At 38.0% G+C, this 21194-nt stretch overlaps 1 protein-coding gene across 11 annotated transcripts in view; it reads right to left on the bottom strand.

The window, feature by feature from the left end:
* Positions 1–21194, bottom strand: part of LMO7 (LIM domain 7) — a 134291-nt gene that overhangs the window by 54617 nt on the left and 58480 nt on the right. For all 11 annotated transcript variants that reach the window (XM_042805970.1, XM_042805962.1, XM_042805960.1 and 8 more), the window contains exon 4: positions 19248–19354. In XM_042805970.1, coding sequence (XP_042661904.1) covers positions 19248–19354 — 107 coding nt within the window. The remainder of the gene's footprint in view (positions 1–19247; positions 19355–21194) is intronic.

Genomic DNA, 21194 nt, shown 5'->3' with positions numbered 1-21194 from the left:
GTTTAAAGGGGGATTACTAAAAGCTTTTGGGAAAGTGTCATAGAGTGAAGATTTTGGAAAGAATTTAGATTTATTTATAGAGATGAATAGAGCAAAGATGACAAAATTGAGGTTACAAGGTAAGCGCAGCTTATTCCGTGATAAAGATTTTGGAAACAAGTTAAAGTGATGTTGGAGTTTGTTCTTAAGTAGAAATAAATCACTACTGCATGACTGCATCATTTAGTTTAGTCTCCACATTTGGAATAAAAACTTTAAAGGACTACTGGGTTTTCTCAGTAATATTTTGGCAAAATATTTCACAAGCAAATAAGAAGCACTGAAGAAATTATAATGCTTCCTTTTTGAAATTTTGCCGTATTTTCTCTATGTTTCTTTGGGTTACCCTAGCAACACAGAGTACAACATCATCACTCATCACACAGAGCACAAAAGTATGAAATACAGACTGAACCTAACTTCTCTCTACTGAAGCAAGTTCTCTATTAACTTAGGTTGATGCATATATGCCTAGAAGTGAGGTACACAGATACAAGTAAACTTCATTGTTTCATATGTTTTCTTGATCTGCCTTCATTTGTGAAGATATTTAGAGCCAGGAAAGAGCACTTCAATTAATGTAGAGTCAAATGTTAATCTATTCACCCTTATCAGAAAAGACTACTGAAAGAGGAGGTATTTCCTTGAACCAGCTCTCTCAGAAGACATGGTGTGAAACAGCAACACAATTTAAAACAAAAACAAGATACAAAAATCAAGTAAAATTCACAAAGTGTACTACTCTTAACAAAAATATGCCCTTTTGTTGCAGGGAATAGACAAGGTCTAAGACAAGCAGATACTATTTTCCATATTTGCTACATTTGTCATCTCCCATCCTCAGTTCCTGCAACATCCACACGTCAGGGAGCTCCTTAAAGATGTAACTATTCTAATTCAGGTTCCTTATGGCTTCAGATTGATTTCAGTAATATTTGAAATGATTAAATTCAATCTGTTGCTATTGTTGTTACTGGATAAGTACTAGTTTTTTTAATTAGCTTTTTCTGGGGAAAAAGAATTTGTCCACCCCAGTGGACAACAGTGTTTAAGGATACTTAAAGCAGCCAAGCCAGAGGGTATTTTTAAACATTTGCTCAAAACATTAAGCTTTTTGGGCCAGGTTTTCTGGCCAAGATTTTAATGTTGGAAAAATGAATGCTTCTTTACTGAGAAGTGAGAGAATGGGTAAAAGTCCAAATACTTGCTTTGCCAGAATGTTAGAAAGCCTGTGTGGGAGGCAAAAAGGGGGAGTGGGGGAAAGAAGAAGTTAAGCTAGTCCGACCATCTACCTGTGAAGTTGGAGAACTTACATCAATTCTGAGCATCCCAACGTACTGAAACCAAATGTGCTATTAGTCACTTGAGAGTTTCTGTTGTAAAGTTAGAGGAGTCTGAGAATAAAAACTTGAACAAAATTAATGATATGGGAAAACAATCCCAGCCAGGGAACTACAGATGATCTCACACTTCTCTTTCATTGGTACTCATGAAGTATATAATTTGTAGCACAAAACTGATGACTGAGGGAAAAGAAAGCTTAATACACCAATTAAGACACCACCAAAATGCTCCAACAAGCTATTACAGCTAAGTCTGGTGGTAGGGAGTGGAACAAAATGATCCGATTCTGCTCCAAGTGAGGCCATGGCAATATTCCCAACATCATTAATGAGTGCATGAGTAAATGCTAAATTAGGAATCTTCCTTCTCATGAGAAAGAAGATACTATATGCACCAATTCTTGGAAACTACCATTAGCCATCTGCAGAATTTCACCAACTGTCTAGCCAGATGAAGTACTGGAGAAGTAGGCTCCTTAGAACACACATAGTGGTTGTAATCTATCCTTCCCAGAAGTCAATCAAACTGCAGAGCCAGGATAACACAAAAGTAACCCTTGGGTTCTGGAAGAGTCTATTCTAAAAATCCTTTCCACAATAATCCTTGTAATTTCTACACAAAGACCAGGCAGCAGTTTTGACCCAGATAAGGTTAACAGAAACCTTGAAACTCTCGTGTAGGAATCTAGGAAATTAACTTCTGAGGACTAAGGGTCTCTTGAAAACCCTGTGAATGGCAATCATTGCATTTAATCATTGCAACAATTCAATCAAACCAATGTTTAAACTACAATGTCAATGGCACCAGTCTGCTATAAGGCTCAGCTTCACAAGGGACAGTATGCATGTTGCATTAGTGACTGCTAAATACAGACCTCCTACCTTGGAAGTGTCTAAGGAAGCAGCCCTTTGATCTCAAGTTTTTAGCCCTATTTGATTCAGAAATCACAACAGTGCTGTCACTATATTCACTGTTTCACAATTCAATGAAAAGCCAAGACCTTATCAGCCCCCAATTAAGACTGAGACTCTACACAGGATGAGAAATGCAAAGGCAGTTTGATAAAACCAATCAGATATTTCTCCTCTTGATTATACTTAATTCTAGCATAGCCTACCTGAAACAAATTACAACGGGGGAAGAATCACACAGGAAGCCATCTCAGAGGTCTCATCACCAATGGGCACATTGCAACAGTGAGACTCAACATAACTTCCAAGGTCTTTCCTTCTCCTTTTCACCTCCAGGCTAACAGAGCTACAAGAAATTAACTCAGTGCAATGGAGGAATAACCAGTAGCATCCTCCAATAAGAAGAGGATAAATCAGTCTCTGCTGATGGTTTAGGAATAAGTTGCCAAACTGCAGCGAAACTCAGCTGCTCCTTGACAGGAAGACAATTACCATAAAGTACAGGAGAAAAAAAATGGGATGGAAATACCTTCACCCTTTGACCCGCAGATAGCATACATAGGAGATAACCTCGAGCATTATCATCATGTTTGGTTGCCAGATAGCAAACTGTTGACCATATTATCCACACAACACTGAAATCTTTTTGCAATATACTTTCACTTTCTTGCTGCATAGCATTAGATAGGTGGAGAAGGCCATAAAAAAAATAGCTGGAGTGCTCTTTAACATATTGTTGTCTTTACATTTCAGTGTAGATGCAGTCAGTGGCCCAGTTAACTAGCTACAGTACACATTTTAAAAATAAATTTAATAAAAGTCACTGTTGTAGATTTTTTTTTTAGCAAGTAAAGGTATAAAGACATGCAACAGTCTTCATCATCAACGAAATACATTTATGTCTGAGTAGTACAGTGTACAAGTATTCTAAGATACTAAAAAATCGCTTATGCTGCAGTGTAAGTTATGCAAGCCTCATCTTTAATAATATAAATCAGTACTATCAAAACCAGCTCATGATATAACAAATCAGCCATCTGTTTGATGCTAATTTATTGGAAGACACTGATTCAGAACCACTGAAGTAGTCAGATATTTGTTGCTTAAAGAGAAAGAAGATGAATGTGAAGTATTCTGCATTTAAAGCTCTTTGCTTGGAAGACAGCACATTGAGTACATGTAAAAGTATGCACCCCAAAATCTTTTTCAGATAGGAAAGAATCCATGGAAGCTTTTGCTAGGGAAAGAAATTCAGAGCTATTGCATGAACTCTGCACAGAATGTCAAGTATGTAATTATTTGAACTATTATTAAAAGTAACACAGTTATTACTTAAGCCCCCAAAGGAAAAATCCTAACAGACACATGATAGGTACACAGGTGAACATATTTGACCTTTTTTGTATAATAAAGTTACCAACAAAAACCAGGCAATGCTTCAAAAAGGAAAGCCACCAGGAAAAGAATAATAAACTAAAAGCACAGAGGTATCATTCTTTGCAAAGAGAAAAAACAAACTCCTGTCAAAAGCACTCCCAAATTGCTTCTCTTGTTAAGCAGTGACATTGAAATTTTAGCATCGATGAATGCTGATAGCATAGAAATCAGCAGATTAGATGTGAAGTAAACAGGCCTTTTAAAATATATAAATGCACATTTAAATTCTTTCTGTGCTGATTTACAATGTGCAAAATCTCAAATACACTCATTTTAGTGTCATAACAATTCCCCTCAAAAATACATTTACTAACATGCTCGTGATTCCACAGTAACTTACAGAAATAAAAAATGTTTTGAAATTCTTCTTTCTTCAAACAGACTTTTCATTTTTCTAATTTTGGCTTGTAAAATTAGATCCTGTGTTTCACAGGTACAGCCAAGCCTTGCCAAAGTGCTTTCACAAGTTGAAAACTGGCCAGGGAGTACCACCAATGGTAAGAGAGCTTTAGTCAAACCAAAAAGCAATTCTCTACAAAAAATGAAACATATAATTACCCAAGGAACACAATATCACAGTGTTAACTCGCTTAAATAATTATTAATTTTATTGCAGGTACAAAGATTAGAATAGACTGCAACTTGCTTTGTTTAATGAGCCAACTGATTTTTCTGCCCTCCCCCTTCTACAAGGCTTTTAAGTTGTCTATATATATCCAGTTCTTCTTATACTCCTGTCTTTATCCCTGTATCTTGCTGTATTGACCATCACTTAAAAGAGAATCACATGCTTTCAAATCTTGGCTCTAAACTAATTTCCACTATACCCTCCATCACCAAGGAAAGTAAGTACAAGATAATTTTTTATAATAATTACCCACTAATTATTTTTTGTATGCAAGGATCAGGGCATTACACATTTTAATAAGCAAATGCATGGAAACCTTTACAGCTACCTTTTATAACACCTTTAAAGAGCAACCTTTCATAACCGTCACCTGCGCTCCACTTCAAAGCGTGCACTCTTTGAGGCTGACCCAGTGTTGCTGTTTGTTTTGTGAGTTGCCTGGCAGAGATGTCTGAGCAATGGAGAATGAAAACAGTGAGAAGATATCTTCACTGGGTATCCCAAATTAGCTAGAGAGTTATCAGAAAGCTATGCTGAACAACAGCAGTGGTGGCATACAGACCACCTACAGACAACTAGAAACTGAGAAGATGATACCCCCTCTTCATTTACAGTAAAAACAGATTCTAGAGTATTTAACAGGTAAAGATTAATTTTAATACACTTGTTCTGAAACTGAAGGGAGTCTTCATAATTAAGCATACAGCGTTAACAAAGAAGTTACAGTACCAAGAGCTGAAGTAACTGAAGCAATTAGCTGGGGTACTCTCTCATGGATGAAGGTAGAAAAAACACCATTTAGTAGTTTTCTTCCACCGTTTTCACTGCTCCTTATTTCAGCTTATAAGGAGCCCAGTCTCTCCTGCAACTGCAGATGCACAAATAACAGGAACATGTTCCATTAAACATTGTATGCCAAAAGCTACATGCAATTAAGCTTGACCAAACAGTTTCTAGGAGCTTGAACATATTTGCTTTCCTGACAAAAATTCTGCAAACAAAAGCTCCTTCTATAAGCAAGATATGCATGCCTTTGGTACATGTCCATCAAAAAGATTCCTTCCCTGGGAGATAAAAGCGAGCTTTTCTCTCTCCTCTGACTGATCAGACAGCAATACTTCATTTTTACATGATGGAAACCACACAAACACATTCCTGGGCAACAGCAGACAAGAAGAAATTTCCAGTGTTCACTGCTTCCCCATCTTCCCTGAACCAGAATTAAGCCAATAGAGAAACTTTCAATTCAGGCCCTTCTGGGACCTAAAAAAAAAAAAAAAAAAAAAAAAACCAAAACCCAAAAAAACCCTGTAGGTATGCAAATGGAAACCATTCTACCATATGAAATGTTGCATTTAAAAGTGAGAAAATGCATTTCGGCGATGCTGACAATAACTTGCAATGCTTCTCTAATACTAATGACCATCTGAGTTAGATTTCTCCATCATAGTTAATAGAAGAAATAAAGGGCTTGATTCTTTCACACTAGATTTGAATCAAACTTTGCTGCAATTTCTTTAGTCCTTGTTACACTGTCCTCTAACAAGTTCTGTAGAAGAACACAGTAATTTAGGCAATGCTCAGGTTAGTTGGCTACACCAAGCAGCACAGTAAAAAAATACTAAAGCTCCTGGGGAAAGGGAAAGATTGGTAAAGGAGAAAGCTGTGACGTGATGTAATGCCAGCAGGACACAGTCACAGGTGCCTACAACACATGCTCCAGATACACTGTGGTGGGACACAGCTCTGGGGCAGTGCTTGCACTGTTAGCAGAAGAGGCTGCTGTGCCCGTGACTGAGGTGTTAAGCCAACCCAGCACGCCTTGTAGTGGAGACCTACCTCTGATCAAGTAAAATGAAGGGAAGCTAAGTGATACCCACACTCCTTTCTTCTTCAGAGACTATGCTATTTGGGAAGAAGCATTCACTGCTTTTTGACCTACTTCTACTTCAGCATGTTCACTTATGTGCTCACACTTGAGCTGCTTGAGGGAACCAAGCCGTTGTCCTTTATTCTCCTTATATATTAAGTTTAGTTTCTATTTTGACAGTTTTTCAAGCTATTGCACTTTTTCACTGTAAAATTCATCCTTTGTGAAAGGATATATAGTAAAAGCTAAAAAAAAAAAAAAAGTGCTAAGAAGAGAACTTATTTCATGTACTAAGTTCATTCTTAAGATTAAGATTTCCTATCTCTTTTCAGCCCTGTTTCAGTTTAAATTTCAGTTCAGTGAAGATTTCATGACTGCTCAGTTTAAACTACAGTTTGAGAATGGATTTTGAATTCTCTTTGCATTCAGATTCTTCTTGGTTTTTACCTTGCCTAACCTCCCCTCGCTTCTCTGCCCTTTCACTGCAGTGACCCATTGTGTAAATACACTTTCCAAGAAAACCAAGAAGCATCAGTCCTTCATTCCACCTTTTCTCCTCATAAAAACTCACATTGTCCATTAGAAGAGGAAGTTTATCGAGCAATTTTGGTAGACACCTAACACAGCATAAGCATGGAGGAGCTGCCTTAGTTTATTCTGGGAGCCTGAGCCAGCATGCTCTTCCAAAGCAGTGCTGGCAAGCCAGGTGATGAGTTGATGTGTCCTCCTGTGCTGGCAGCTTGGGGTGCAGCTGAGAGCAGCTACTGTGCACTCGTCGCTCACCGGGTGCCCCAGCAAACAAAGCTAGGACACGCAGACTTGCACCATTTGATTCCATCAGTCCCTGCATTCATAGAGTTAAAATCTTATCCGATCAGTGAAGAAGAATACTGAACAGAAAATAGAAGAAGTAATTTACAAATGCAGTCACATCGTTTTGGTGATGGTCACCACCCTATACTGACTACACCACCTGGATAACTGGAGATTTCTGAATAGGTTATTTAATAACTAAACAAACTGCTTGTTGAATACATTCACAGATTATTCAAACAGCATTACAGAAGACTGAATTAAACTAAGGAATCTGGTCACAGTTCAAAGAGGAAAATGCTTCAGAAAGACAAAACGTTGTTTATAAATAGTAAAGTGTCCTTTTGCAGGAGAATTTTTTTCTTCTTGAAGGAACAAAAACTTTGCAATGAACTAGCAAATATGAGTAAATCATCAGTGCTAAGTGACTTCTGTATGATTTCTCGGCAGCAGTCAACATTCAATACAAGAGGCGAGCTCAGATTTCAAGGAATAAAATGTTCTGCACAGAGAAAGCGAGTATTTTGCAGGACGAGCATAGCAGAGGAGTATCATTACTGATGCATCTTATTCTGTGCTTATTCAATCTGGGTGGGTGTGCCTTCTGCATAACCATCTGATGTGTGATCTTACAGTTACATTACCCATGCCAAAATCAGTAACAAAACCTCTTAAATTAACCGATCTTTTTAGAGCAAAAGTAACATTTAAGTAATGGTGCTGAATATAGTATATGCAAATACATGTGCCAGTTTATTTCAAGAGAATTTCAGCCATTCTTATTTATTATTCTTATGAAGCTTTTACTAAAATTTCAAATGGCTTGATGAAAAAACGTCATATGTCAAATTCCTTAGAAATAGTCATAGTATTTTGCCTTGTGATTTCACAACCTGGTCACATAGTCAAGTAGTCAGATACTGGCCTAAATTAAGAGACCTACCATTATTTTATTAATCTTTCCAGATACCTGTGTATACGGTGTTCCACACTTAAAGCTTAACAATGGTAGGTTCCTTGACTGATTTAGCAAATCAAATTAACTGCTTCCATAAAATTTGTGTCTGATTTTTTACTTAGCTGTGCTTCTTGGAGGAGGTCATCACAGATTTACAAAAGTTAAAAGCAGCTTTCACTGATGTGATACTTTCAAAACCACACACAGGAACATCCACGTGGGGCCAGATAAAAAGTCTATCTAGCCCAGGATCCCATCCTCCCATGCAACCCCAAGTGGTTGCCTAAGGAAGAGTAAAAATAGAGCAGGCAAGATGCTTCTCCCCCAGGGACTTCCAAAGGTAGATGTGGTTTCCCCATATTAAGTAACTCCCGAGAGATTTCCCTTCTATGAACTTCTCCACTACCTCTTGAACTCAGGTAAACTTTTATCATCCACAGCATCTGTTGACAAGGAAGCCTACTGCCCCTTCATTTGGTTCATTGATTATTCATATAACATGGGACACAGTAGTTGAACCACTCTGCCCATGCCATCTGCTAGATTTTTTTTATTTGTTTGTTATAATCTTCCTACTTTGTCCACCTCTCCTCTTCATCATCTCTCTTTCAGGTTAAGTACTCATAGCGTGTTTACCTAAACCTGCAGCACAAAATATTCCTACTTTTGGCCAGATAAATGCCATGAGGATGAAGATATTCCAGTTCCATTGATTTGATTTTGGGGGAATTTGGGGAGGTGAAGCGAGACAGTGAGAAAATGGAAAGTGATCAAAGTCCAAAGCTTCAGATGGTATTTGCGACACCAGCAAGTTCTAGATTACTCACAGCAGCAGTGACATGCCATTGTCTTTCCTATTCCTAATACTTCCTAACAATGCCTGCGTTTTGTTTCTGGGTGGATTTTTGGGGGGGGATTTCTTTTTTTTTTTGGTTGTTGTTGGTTTTGTTTCCTTTTTTTCTTGGACTGGCAATGAATGCTGAATAGACACCTTCACAAAACTCCCACTAAACTCTTATCCCCATTATCTCAGGCCCGAGAAACATCAGCTGTTCCAAAACTCGTCATTTTATACACAAAATTGGAATTGTTCTGATATTCCTGTTATCATTTAAGTAACTTAAGTTTGCTTTCAATTTTATACATAAAAAAAAGAACATAGTTGCTGAAAAGTCAACCCTCAAACTACTATTAAAAGCTCTTTACTAGGGAGACAACACTGGTAAATTTGGACAGATTAGGATTAGTTTGTGAAATTGTACAGTAATTCTCTAACTGTACAGATCTGTGATGAAAATACATCACATCTTCAAGTCAAACCCTACATAAATATACTGTGCCTTCTGTTAACTCGGGCATTTTTAGCTAGGGTTTTACCAAGTACCTCCCTCACCCCAGAAAACAATCACAGCTGAGAGCATCTTACAAACATCAGGTCATGGAGTTAAAAAGAATATATTACTGCACCATAAATCTGACAAGCATATTTCAGCGTTTATTCACAGGGCACAAGTGGCTGGCTGTAATTTAATAGCCTTTGCAAAAGCAGAAGTATTTTGAACTTAGCCTCCCTTTCCCCGCCCCAGTTAAATATTTTATCATGTAACGCATTGAAATCCACGTCAGTTGATGCATATCTGTACATACTGGGTTCAAAGGTGTGTACGTGTTTACATTTGCAGGACGTTTTTTCTAGAAGGGAAAGGAAAGAGGAAATATCATCCACATTAGTCAACCTTCTAACTCTAGTTCCAGCAATTGCCTGCATCAGCTTTCAAAATTTTTCTTTCTGAGTCAGTTTCTGATACCGCACTCCCTCCTCAAGCAGATGGGAGGGCGAGGAGGGCGCAGTCGATACGCCGGAGGGCAGGGCTGCTGGGAGGACTGGCTTTGCAGGAACCTTATGACATTTAACGAGGACAAAGTCTGAGTCCTACCCCCAGGAGGGACCTAACCCCTGAGATGGCAGAGCTGGGCCTTGGGGTCCCGCTGGGCTGAATGACAGCAACCCGGCAATGTTGGCCAACAGTACCTACGGCTGTACAAAATAGAGTGTGGCCAGAAAGCTGATGGACCTGATCATCCCTCCTTTCCTCAGTGCTTATTATGCCGTGTCTATAACGCTGCCATCTCCAGTTTGGTGTTCTCCAGTACAGAAAAGACATTGATAAACTGGATCAAGTTAAGTGAAGGTCACCAAGATGGTCAGGGCTGGAGATTCTGAGCTTGATCATCCAGCTTGTTCAGCCTGGAGAAGAGTTCTCCAGTTGGGTTTTCTTTTGTTGTGGTGTTTTTTCCTTTAAAAAAAAAACAAAAAACAAAAAAAAAAAAAAAAAAACAAAAAACCAAAAAAACACAACAGATCTCTATAATTTAAAATAAACATGAAAAGATCATGCCTTTGTGTGGTCAAGTTTGGCTGCTATCTTGCACTCTTAATTTCCCCCCATCTCCCACCCCTTCTTGTTTTCTAGCCATGTCGTGAGATGTTTCATTTAACTGCTTTCAGTGACAAGATGAAAATGACCCTGCAACCCTCTTGACATGCGCTTTATAAAAATATTTCAAATAGTTACTGCCTTGCATATTACATTCTGTTTTACTCACAGCAGAAAACTTGTTAATGACACTTTGAAGGATACTATGAGTACTCCAATTAAGTAGTAATAACAATTAGAATTGAAAACTCAGCAAGTGCTGTAACAGTAGTATTGATCACAGATCAGGAATAAAAATGACCAAAAGTAGGATTTCGTATGAAGTAGGATCCAGAACTGTCAACACACCATTCAGCTTTACTTTCTCTATTTACAGATTACAGTTAACTGACAAACTCCTGTATCCATGGAAAACTCCAAGTCAGCCAAAAAGCAGTTTTTCTCTTTACCTTCTTTTGTAACTCACTTCTGCTCATTCAAATTGTTTTCCTCTCTCTACTATATTGTTTTATAAACTACCTTCAATCCTGGGACGTTGGAGGATTGATGTGCATGCTTAAGATGAACACAAGTGCCTAAGGTTTAGATGGTTTCCTGTTGGAATTCTAAAAGATTAGAGACACTTCTCTTAACAGAAAGCAAAAGAGCCCTGAAAAAGTCTTTACAAGACTTTTAGTAAAAATGGTTTTGTACACCCCCACACTCCCCAAAAAGCTATTCCAGAGATACTTTTAAAATGTAATAGGATCAAAAATGAGGCCTTTGAACAAACAAGTACCTTTCAGCAGAAAAATACTGTAACTTCCTTCAACAAATCATTCAGTTGTAGCATAACTATTTAGATTCCAATAGAAGGCTGTAGATTTGTGTCATTAGAGGTACCTGAATTGCTCTCAATACAACTAACACACATCAATGTAATTTTTTTTTCAAAATTTGTTCAGACTCCTCCTATACACTTGTATGTACGAGTATACAACACCTGAAGCTTTCCATTCTTACAGCAGAATCATCTCACAGAATAGATAAATGGTACAATCAAACACTATCAAGAGTATAATCCCATAAAGGAAGTGTAAATTATTAACTGTTAAATTATGCAACAGAAAAAATGAACAAATCTCAAACACTTCTCTTCATGACCAGAACCTTCACAGATGAAGTAGAAAGATTAAACAGCAACACACCCAACACTTTATAGACTTTACACGAAGAGTTGGAGGTAAGTTTCTTGCAGGTATGGTCCAAAGTCTAGAACATATTTTATTGCTTACAATGCTTTTACTGGAAATATTTGAAGCTTATGCTAATTAGACATGAGTGGGAATAATTTACAATAAGCACAACAGTTTCACAAGACAGATAAAATACTCTTCATTTTCTTTACCTCTGCATAACTGTCATCAGTATGAATAAAAGTTAAACATGTGACATGCATGATCCTGAAATTTGTTCTATCCTAAACAAAATAGATACAGCAATGCTAAGGAAGATTATCTGCCATAAATACTATCCATTTCTATGAAAATGTCCATAGCAAAAAGAAAATTTCCACGCTGAAAGTTGTAGGAACATTTCTAGAGTCACTCTGAAGTGAGGGTACTGCACTTTTCCATTTCAAGGGAAGTGTCCCTATGAAACTCAGTTACCACAATAAAAAAAAAACTATTACAACCACATATATAAGAAATGTTATTTCCTTAGATATAAGTAAAAAAATCCAGCATTCATTGTTCTAAATAAATTGTGATTAAATGATTTGCATTTCAGTTTTCAAGACCCACAAAACACTGCCTTTTCTTCCTTTCATCTCAACTTTAAGTCAAAGATTGTTTCTTAAATCTTTAAGCCCAAACCTTTGGGTTGATTGACTTTGTAGTCACAAAGGTATAAGGTGGAGATCCTATACAGGTATAAGTTTAGAGCTAACCACTGTCATACTTTTTGTACTGAAGCACTTGGCTTTCGTCCAGTCTGAGACTTTCTATTTTACACAAAATAAAAAGGCAGGAAAGGGTGGTTCCGTGTTGTTGTGTTTTGGGTGTTTTGGTATTTTTTTTTTTTTTAAGCCAAATTAGAACCAGGTTTTTCAACTCATTAAAATGTATGTTTCTTGGAAAAAAATGGTACAGCAAATTCAGGTTTCGCTCCATCATTCACTGTTATTACAAGCATGGAACTCTTGAGGAAAAAGTTCTCAAGAAGATATAGTAACTCTGCAAATATATTAGCTATGGATGAAGACCCAAGTATGAATTCAGTGTTATTAACAGCAAACACCAGTTCTGAGCTACCTGATCACAAACTGGCTTGCACTCTCTCTCTCTCTGACAATGTCAACCAATTTGTGATCAGTTTGTCTCTCTCTTGACTCTGCCTCCTTTGATCAAAATATGGCATCTCTTCCCAAGGCCCAAAATGGGATATATGTCCCAAAAGAGTGTCTTATTCCACCTCAAGCGTTCAGGTAAGTCTCTTGCCAGACAGTTCAAAGGTCTGAGTGTTACTGACAAAGCAACCCTAAAAAATTCCTCGTAAGATTGAGAGGTGGTTCTGCTGTCACAGTTAAAGCTATCAAAAAACCCCAGATTTCTAAGAGCACTGACAACAATCCTCCACTCAAAAAGACCATCTTTTCAGTGGTTTCTATCCAGATTGCTTTCTACAGTGACCTATTCGGCAATGGTAGCATTCATCCCATAGAACAGAAATTTCACTTCACCTTTGTTGACCCTGCAGAAAAAAGCACCCTGAGCAGGAAACACAAGTGGAATCAGGAAACTCTGCATAATCCCCAGGACTAGACAGGAAGAACATGAAAGTCATGAGAAACTGTCAACTTATATTTAAAAAAAAAAATCTATCTATCTATCTATCTATCTATCTATCTATCTATCTATCTATCTATCTATCTATCTATCTATCTATCTATCTATCTATATATATAAAGCCTCTTGTCTTATTAGAAACTAAAATCTACAGTTATTTTTCTAGCACATGAAGAATGGTAATTTGCTAAAGGACTGGATGTAGAACTGGAAAAAGTTATGTCTGCATTCAACACTTCTCTACTACTGCTTCACTGCTATTTTCAGGAATCCTTTTATAACTGTACATTCAGTGATTGCATGCAAAAAGACAAGTGAGGCAACTTCATCACTGAAAGGAGGCACTGGTGTTACTGTAATCTGAATTATGGGATAAAGAATGTAGGTACTGAAGGATGCTTTGTGTTTGGCTTGGCTTAATGCTAGGTTTCCTTTTCGACAGCCCTTAAAAGGAGATGGTTGCTTAGTAAGGGACAATAGTTGTGACATGGCAGGTAGTGATTTTGTATGTATGCTTAAAATAGATTATGTTAGTATAATGGGTATAATAATTCTTACTTAATCAGGAGAAAACCCCATGAAACATATCTTGCTCCAGATGGACAAAGATGCAGAATATATGCTTATAACTGCATCACTTAGCAACTATGTTATTTTCTCAGACTTTATTTTAAAAGCATCTAACATGCAAAAGAGTCTGAACAACTCTTTTGTAGTATTTTAAATTCAGAAAGTATTTTCTCTGAACTGAGAGAGCCTGACTCAAAAATTCAGCTTCTGAAATGCTTAAACACAAGGATGAACATGAGAGAGAACAGTTGTTACTTCTCTCCACTTGGCTATAGTTATATAGAGCTTTATGGTAGAAAAAGCACAGCATTCAAATTTTTCCAGGATTGTTTTTTCCTTTAGGAAATTATGAAAAATGATTTAGCTCAAGGCACATTAAATCAATAGATAAAACTATCTAAAAGTTAGAAATGCCAGGGCTAGAGTCAGAGCTCTGTTACTTCATCTCATGTACGCACTTAATCCCACTTCAGCAAGATTTCTCCAACAGGGTTTTCTGTTTTCTTCATAAGATTTACGCTTCATGTAGCACACAGCATTGATAATGAATAAATAAAGTACTATAGAGCAGCAAAAAGTTGAAGGCTTTATCCAAATACCAAGTTCTGCAAGGTGCTGAGGTACTTCCAGCTATCTTGGGAGACATTTTTGAGTTTCATTCAAGACCTACTCTAAATATAACCCTGTAGTAGTAATATTAATAGAAGTCAAATATTTTGATTTGATATTTTATTGAAAAATGAAATTAATATAGTAAAACTTCAACATCAGGACTCAGGGACTTGTGGCTTTAAAAAAAGTTTGCTACTTAGGATTAAGGCAGTGAATTGTTTCATAATTTTTTTGCTTAGTTTAATATTTTAATCTATTAAACCACCATTGATTGGTTTTATTAGTAGTATTTAATAAGATGCTTTAAGAGGATACCTCATTTTAAAGAATTGGAATTTTTTCAGATGGAAGAAATAATTTTTTTGAAAGATAAGACAAATTTTAATTATGCCATCCATCTGTTTGTTCAGGCTGCTTCCTTTAAGACTGCTAACTGGCTAACACATCCCGTCAGAATAGAAGTTCGGTTTCTGCCTAAGCAAACTCTCACTTTTGACTCCATGGCATGGTTTTACTAAGAACCCCTTCACATCTGGGAACAACTGGGTGTGTCACCTCTGAAGAGCTGGGTAAGGAAGTGCTTAACATTTTTAAATAGTAAGCATGCTGACAACTGAGAGTCACTAAGCTCATATTACATTCTTACTTTGATAGAACTAAAAAAAGAATCAACTGAAGTATTAAGACAATCTTGAATTACTATTAAAAAAAAAAAAAAAACAAAAAACCCCAACAAACCCAACATCAACAAAAAAAACAAAACAACAACAAAAAATAAAACAAAACAAAACAAAAAAAAACAAAAAAAAAACAAAAAAAAAAAAAAAAACAAAAAAAAAGCCCAAGCTGCTGAATTTTAAAATAACATCTCCTCTGATTAAATGTAATAAAATCCTAGGCTTAAATAAATCAAATATACTGAAAGAACTGATGAGGGACATATACACATTTACACAAGTAACTAGCCACGAAACAAGAAGATATGCACATGACTGCCGGACACAGTATGTTAGGAATAAATCCATCTGGATAATTTTTATTGGAACACATGACACATTACTGTACTATACCATTCAGCAATAACTTCTGCAGATTTTCAGAAAGACTGAACTATAAATCTCAGACATTAATCCACGCTCCCATTTTCATTGGCAGAAAAGAAACCATCCATGCCAGTATATTTTTTTCCACATCACCCGACTACTAATCTCATCGCTGATCTGGCAAAGCATAAAGTTTGCAAGGCTTTGAACAGCAACCAGTAATTTTAACCAGCCCTCTTCACACAAACTTCTAAACAATAAAATTTTAAGGAGCTTTTTCTTTGCAAAACGGATAATCACATAATCACTTGGAACTGAGAGACTAGATATTTAAGAGGATTCTTGCCTCTCCTGTCCCAGATATTAGTAGTAATTACAGAGGAGGGTTTCATATTATGCCTGTGCATCATGTCAGTTGTAATGGAAAACAACATACAAGCAAAAGTTGTAACCTCCTTACCAGATAGGAAGATTATTTTCTTAGTACAGCTGCTGTCAAGCCATGAGGAACAAAGAGTCTTCACCTTAACTCAGGTGACACAAGAACATTACACCACACACAAATAAAGAGGTTGGTATCTTTCAGTGGTGGTGTTGGTGGTGATGAGACAGACAGAGTGCTATCAGCGAAGGTAGAGTGAAAGGCAGCAAGCACACTCAGAAACAAGGTATGAGGAGAAAATAGCTTTTCCTGCTGGGAAGAGAGCCTGCCCAGGTGGGACAGGACTGCGGTCTGAGATGCCAGCAGCCTGAGGGTGTATGATTTTCCACAAGGTAAGAAGGAGGAGGCACCTCACACAAGGGGCAGGCAGCAGAGAAGGGAAGAACAGAGGGAACGCCTCTTCACAGGGCACATTGTCCTCAGAGGGGAAATGTTCCTCCTGCAGGACCTTCCCAGCACAAGAAGCATCGGAGCAATTAAACAAGTCTACAGAAGGCCAAGTGCAGCAGGGACATAGATACAACCCAGGAGATTGCCACTGTCAGAGACTGGTTTTGCTCTGACATAAGATGACAACTCTCCTGTCCTCCTTAGCAACAGGAGCAGACCCACCCTTTTTATAGTACCTTCCTCTTATCTATTTTCCATATACAAGGCAAATCAGGCATCTTCTCATGTCTGTCAGTATACGTGTATCCTACCAGCACACTGTTTTCAGCCATCCCGGCCTGAAAAGCTGACTGCTTCAGCAACAGTTTATTTAATCTATTTTGGGTAGATAAAAAGCATGCACTAACGCTCGCGCAACAGCAGAACACAGCAATACTTGCTGAGGTGTCAAAATACACACTGCTTCAGGCACACGTTAATGTTATCCTGTACAAGCCTATCACAGCTGGTTTAAGATGTGGGCAATTAGCCTCAGGTGATGGCAGCAAAATGAATTTGCTTAGGAATGTTAGAAAGCCAAAAAATTAAATGCAATACTTTATAAAAATCAGCATATAAAAAAAGTTTTCCCTTTTTGTGACAAGAAATGATTTACTTCTAATGGTGAATCTAAGGTTAACAGAGGATAACACGAAACAAGACATGAAATAGTATCCCTTTTGTGAGGCCTGGCATCCTACAAGTTTTGAAGACATTTGTAATTCAGCTTGAATGTATGAAATTACTTATTCCTATTAAAAACTCAAAAAACCCTAAATCAGATAAAACTCCCAATCAGACAGCATTTCTCTCCTGACACACATATGATTCTCTCTGGAAGCCCTCTAAAGACTAGCCTGGCCTCTGTGTAATCAAGTGATGCATAATTAACTTTTCCATTAAGAGAATTATCTTAGTATAAATTATTTCCTTAATTTCTTGGAATAAAACCTCCCCTGCCTGTCCCTCTCCCGAATCCTTAACACGTCAAAATGTGCTAGTATAGTTAGGTTACCACTTTACAGTGTGCTCAGATACAGAAGTTTTGAATTACTCTAAGTATTTTACACACACTGTGGGATTGTCATATGATACATAACGTTTGGAAAACCAAACTTATATTGAAACAAATTAAAAGACCATGGCTATACAGCTGGCAGATTTTTTGACTCTAACCCAAACCCCTTGTATAGCTGTCCATGAGAATTGTTCAATGATTAAATCTGCTTTTTTGAAAAACACTAATTAATCCGTTGCTGAGTAGGTGTGATGTAAAACCCCCATTGCCTTATGACGACTTCAAATTCCAGCCTTACTCTCTGCTCCCAGAGCTGGGAAGGGAGCTGGCAGAGCTGAAAGAATCAAAAAAAAAAAAAAAACCAAAACGGGTTACAGACCCACTGGATGAATTTCATGGCTGACCTCACTTGGGCACCGTGGTTAATGTAAGGACGAGTTGGACAACATACCTTGCACAACAGTTTGCTAACTCGACCTCCCCAGGGTTTCAGCTTGTCGCTTATTGACGCTGCTGAAGACCAGCTCCTGACCGCCTCCAACCCTTCCCAGCCATACCTTTGGAGCAAACCTCCACCAAAGTAAATTTAGCAAAGGTTTTGTGGATAATTAAAGCATGGCAGAGGTTACCAACCCTCTGGCTTTTGGCATGACCTAGGAACCAGCGGAGAGAACACCAGCCTCCTGGAAAGGCGCCAAGCCCCTAAACACCATATTAGCAAGAAATTACGTTTCGGGTATGAGTCAAAGATTGGAAAACGCATTGCCATCTCAAGTATCAGACCTCAAAACGGTACGAACTTTCATTCTGAAACCAGACAGAGAGTATGTCAACACTCTACCACCCAATCCACCTACAGAAGATTTCTTTCTAATTAAAGCAGTAATGTATCATTTCATAATATTTTTTTTCCTCGTATTTAGAGAAGGATTACTGTCTATTTCGCTTTGATAAAACTAGTAATTTAAGACAAGAATCTATTCTTAAAGTTTAACCTGACAGTTTTCCAGCAAAACTCACTAAAGCTTTTTTTTTTTTGACTTAGCAAATTCATCCTTTGTACGAACACTATTAAAATAGCTAATACTGTAACAAAGCAACATGCTCCTAGATGATATTTTTCCACAACACATTTACCTTAAAACACCTGTTCAGTGTCTATATAGTAAAGCTCCACCTTAATCTCTCAGAAACTACTAATAAAACTCCTATTACAAGACACAGCAGTCCTGAAATTTGAGAATCCACTAATTATATTTCAAAACCAAACCGCTGCCATTTCACAGGAAAACTATTTTCTCTATAAACATGACAATTACCCTTTGTGCAATGCAGTACTTGGTTTCCACTCACACACACTCAGCACCCTTGACAGAAGTGACATTTGGTGACAAACACCTGTTTAATATTCTCAGTGGTGGTGAGACCAGTGGTCCTTTAGGAAGACCGTACCCAAGCCTCAGAGCCATTCAGATAAGTATCAGAAGTACCACCTCACCCTTTCAGATTTTACATCAGTAATCTCAAGGCATAAAGGGAAGTGATGCTTTCAATATCATTTAACAGTTAATTTTGCTCCAAGTTCAAAATAACCTGAACAGTTTCTGTCTCATATATTAAATGCTGTAAATAATCATTAACAATTAGTTTGCTTGTAAGGCATAATAATACTTCATTTTTTAAATTTGTGAAATCTTATCTACCAGTCTTAACAAAGCTTAAACCCTCACCACAGTATTCAGAACTGCTTGTACCAGATTAAAAGAAGAATTTTCCATAGGCAAACATTAAAAAAAAAAAAAAAAAAAAGACTGTGAAACAGCTTAGAGGGAGAAGGGGAGGGAGAAAACAAAACCACAGAACTCACTTGACTGTAACTCGATTGGACAAATCCTGAAGATCTCCTGGGTGAAAAAGCTGAGCTTCTTTCAGTCCAATATTTTCGCACGCTTTCAGAAAAACATTTATATTATCCTGTGAAGAGAAGTAGAAAGCAGTTGCTTAGTTAAAAGCACTAAGCAGGTTTTGCAAGATGATTAGTGTGAGCCTTTAAATGTCAAAGTCCGGCTCACAGAAATAATATTGAAAAAGAGATCTTCTGGATCATAAACACAGGTTGTTTCTCCTGCAGGCAGGCAGGCTGGGTTGCGGTCTCGGTGACTGAGGGGTACGTTAAAGATTACCTGGCATAAGGCGGTGGTGAGCCAGTAGGCAGCAGTCTCCACTTTTGATGTCAGCAATGCTCAGCAAACAAACGCCCTCTTCCTAGCTTTGCACGACAAGCCTCACCTCTTGCCTTTAAAAATAACTCCAGCTACTGACATTCACCACCCAGAAACTCTTGGCAGGGGAGGAAGAAGAGGAGGGACGCGCTGTTTCTATGCTCACAGACCGATGAGGGAATACTGCACCTGGAGTCTGGGTTTGGTTGCTGAGCAAAGCTCCAGAGAGACAGAAACCAAACCGTATTCAGCTCTGCTGCTTCCTTACTTGGGGGGTTTTCTCTCCTTTGTGTTCCTCCCCTTCCTCCCCACCCCCCCAACTCACACCAATGAATAACAAAATATAGGTGCGGTGTATTACAGCACCCACTTGCTGCACCTGCTGCAGATCAACCAAATAGCAAGAGCAAGGTTAAAAAAAAAAAAATCCAACGATATAGAGATTATACAACTTGTGATCTCTTTCCACTTCATAAACAATAGTCAATAGGCAAGAAATTCCTTCTCGTTAAGGCAGAATGCTATCAACAACAAAAGAATGTGCCCTCTTGTGCACTTGCTCCCTTCAGTTGGAAGCCACAGGAAAAGGTACACAAAGTTACTTAATTCATAAGCTACACACAGCCCTGTCATTTGAAAGGTTTGTAAGTCAAGGCACTGGCATCAGAGTTTCACAGTATGGAAAAGCTCTGCTTCAGCAATTTAACACACTTTAAGCTTTTTTCCTTTTTTTTTTTTTTGACACATAATCACTGGATATAACAAATATTCCATCATTTAAAATGCGTTTAAAATAAAAAAATCCACAAACAACAGCTGCTTCTAATACAGACTTTAAAAAGTAAAATAAATACTTTAAAACAAGTAAAACAAACCCAAGAATCCCTACCACCTTCTGTTTTGAAGGTCCCTAGGATTCTAGTATTTCTTATCAGTCTGTAAACATGGCTTCATTCAAGGAAAATATTTGAACAAGGTATTCCCCATGCAGGCTGCGGGCTCCGTGTTACCACATCTGCAAGATGCCAAGTGTCTCACACTGTGAATGTTATACCCCAAAGCCTGACTGCCTTGTGCCACAGTGGGGGCTGTTCTGCTGCAGGGGGACGCGACATGACAACGATAATGGGGGACACAGTGTGGTGGCAGATGACTGGAGGGATGGAGGACCACCTTGCCTCTGCACCAGCTCTTGCAATACCCAAGGGGCTGCCTGCACAAGTGGCCAGAAGTGCACTTCATGCTGGGGATGCAACCTCAGGAGGGCACTTTGTTTCCATGCAATGCCCCTTTTTCGTTTCTATGTAATACACGGAAAACTGTCTAGATGTGTCAGTTTTATTCAGTTAGTATTTGAATGTTACATTAGCACCAAAACCCCAAGGTCTTGAAGAGGCATCATTTCTTCAAGAAATCATGAGGCCTCTTCAAGAGGCCACAGGTTAAAGTCCCATTGCAAGAAAAAGAACAGCTACTTGTTAAACAACAAAACACATTCAGCTATCAAGGTTAGCGTTCAAGGGTCTGGGAAGTCCAAGAAACAGGCAGGTAAGACAAAGGAAGAAAGCAACAGAGCAGGAGAAACGAGTAGT

The sequence above is a fragment of the Tyto alba genome, unplaced genomic scaffold (genome assembly GCF_018691265.1).
Source record: "Tyto alba isolate M040663 unplaced genomic scaffold, T.alba_DEE_v4.0 Super-Scaffold_45, whole genome shotgun sequence".
Taxonomy (NCBI): Eukaryota; Metazoa; Chordata; class Aves; order Strigiformes; family Tytonidae; genus Tyto; species Tyto alba.
The sequence above is the reverse complement of the archived record's forward strand: the minus strand, read 5'-3'. Positions and strand labels throughout refer to the sequence as shown.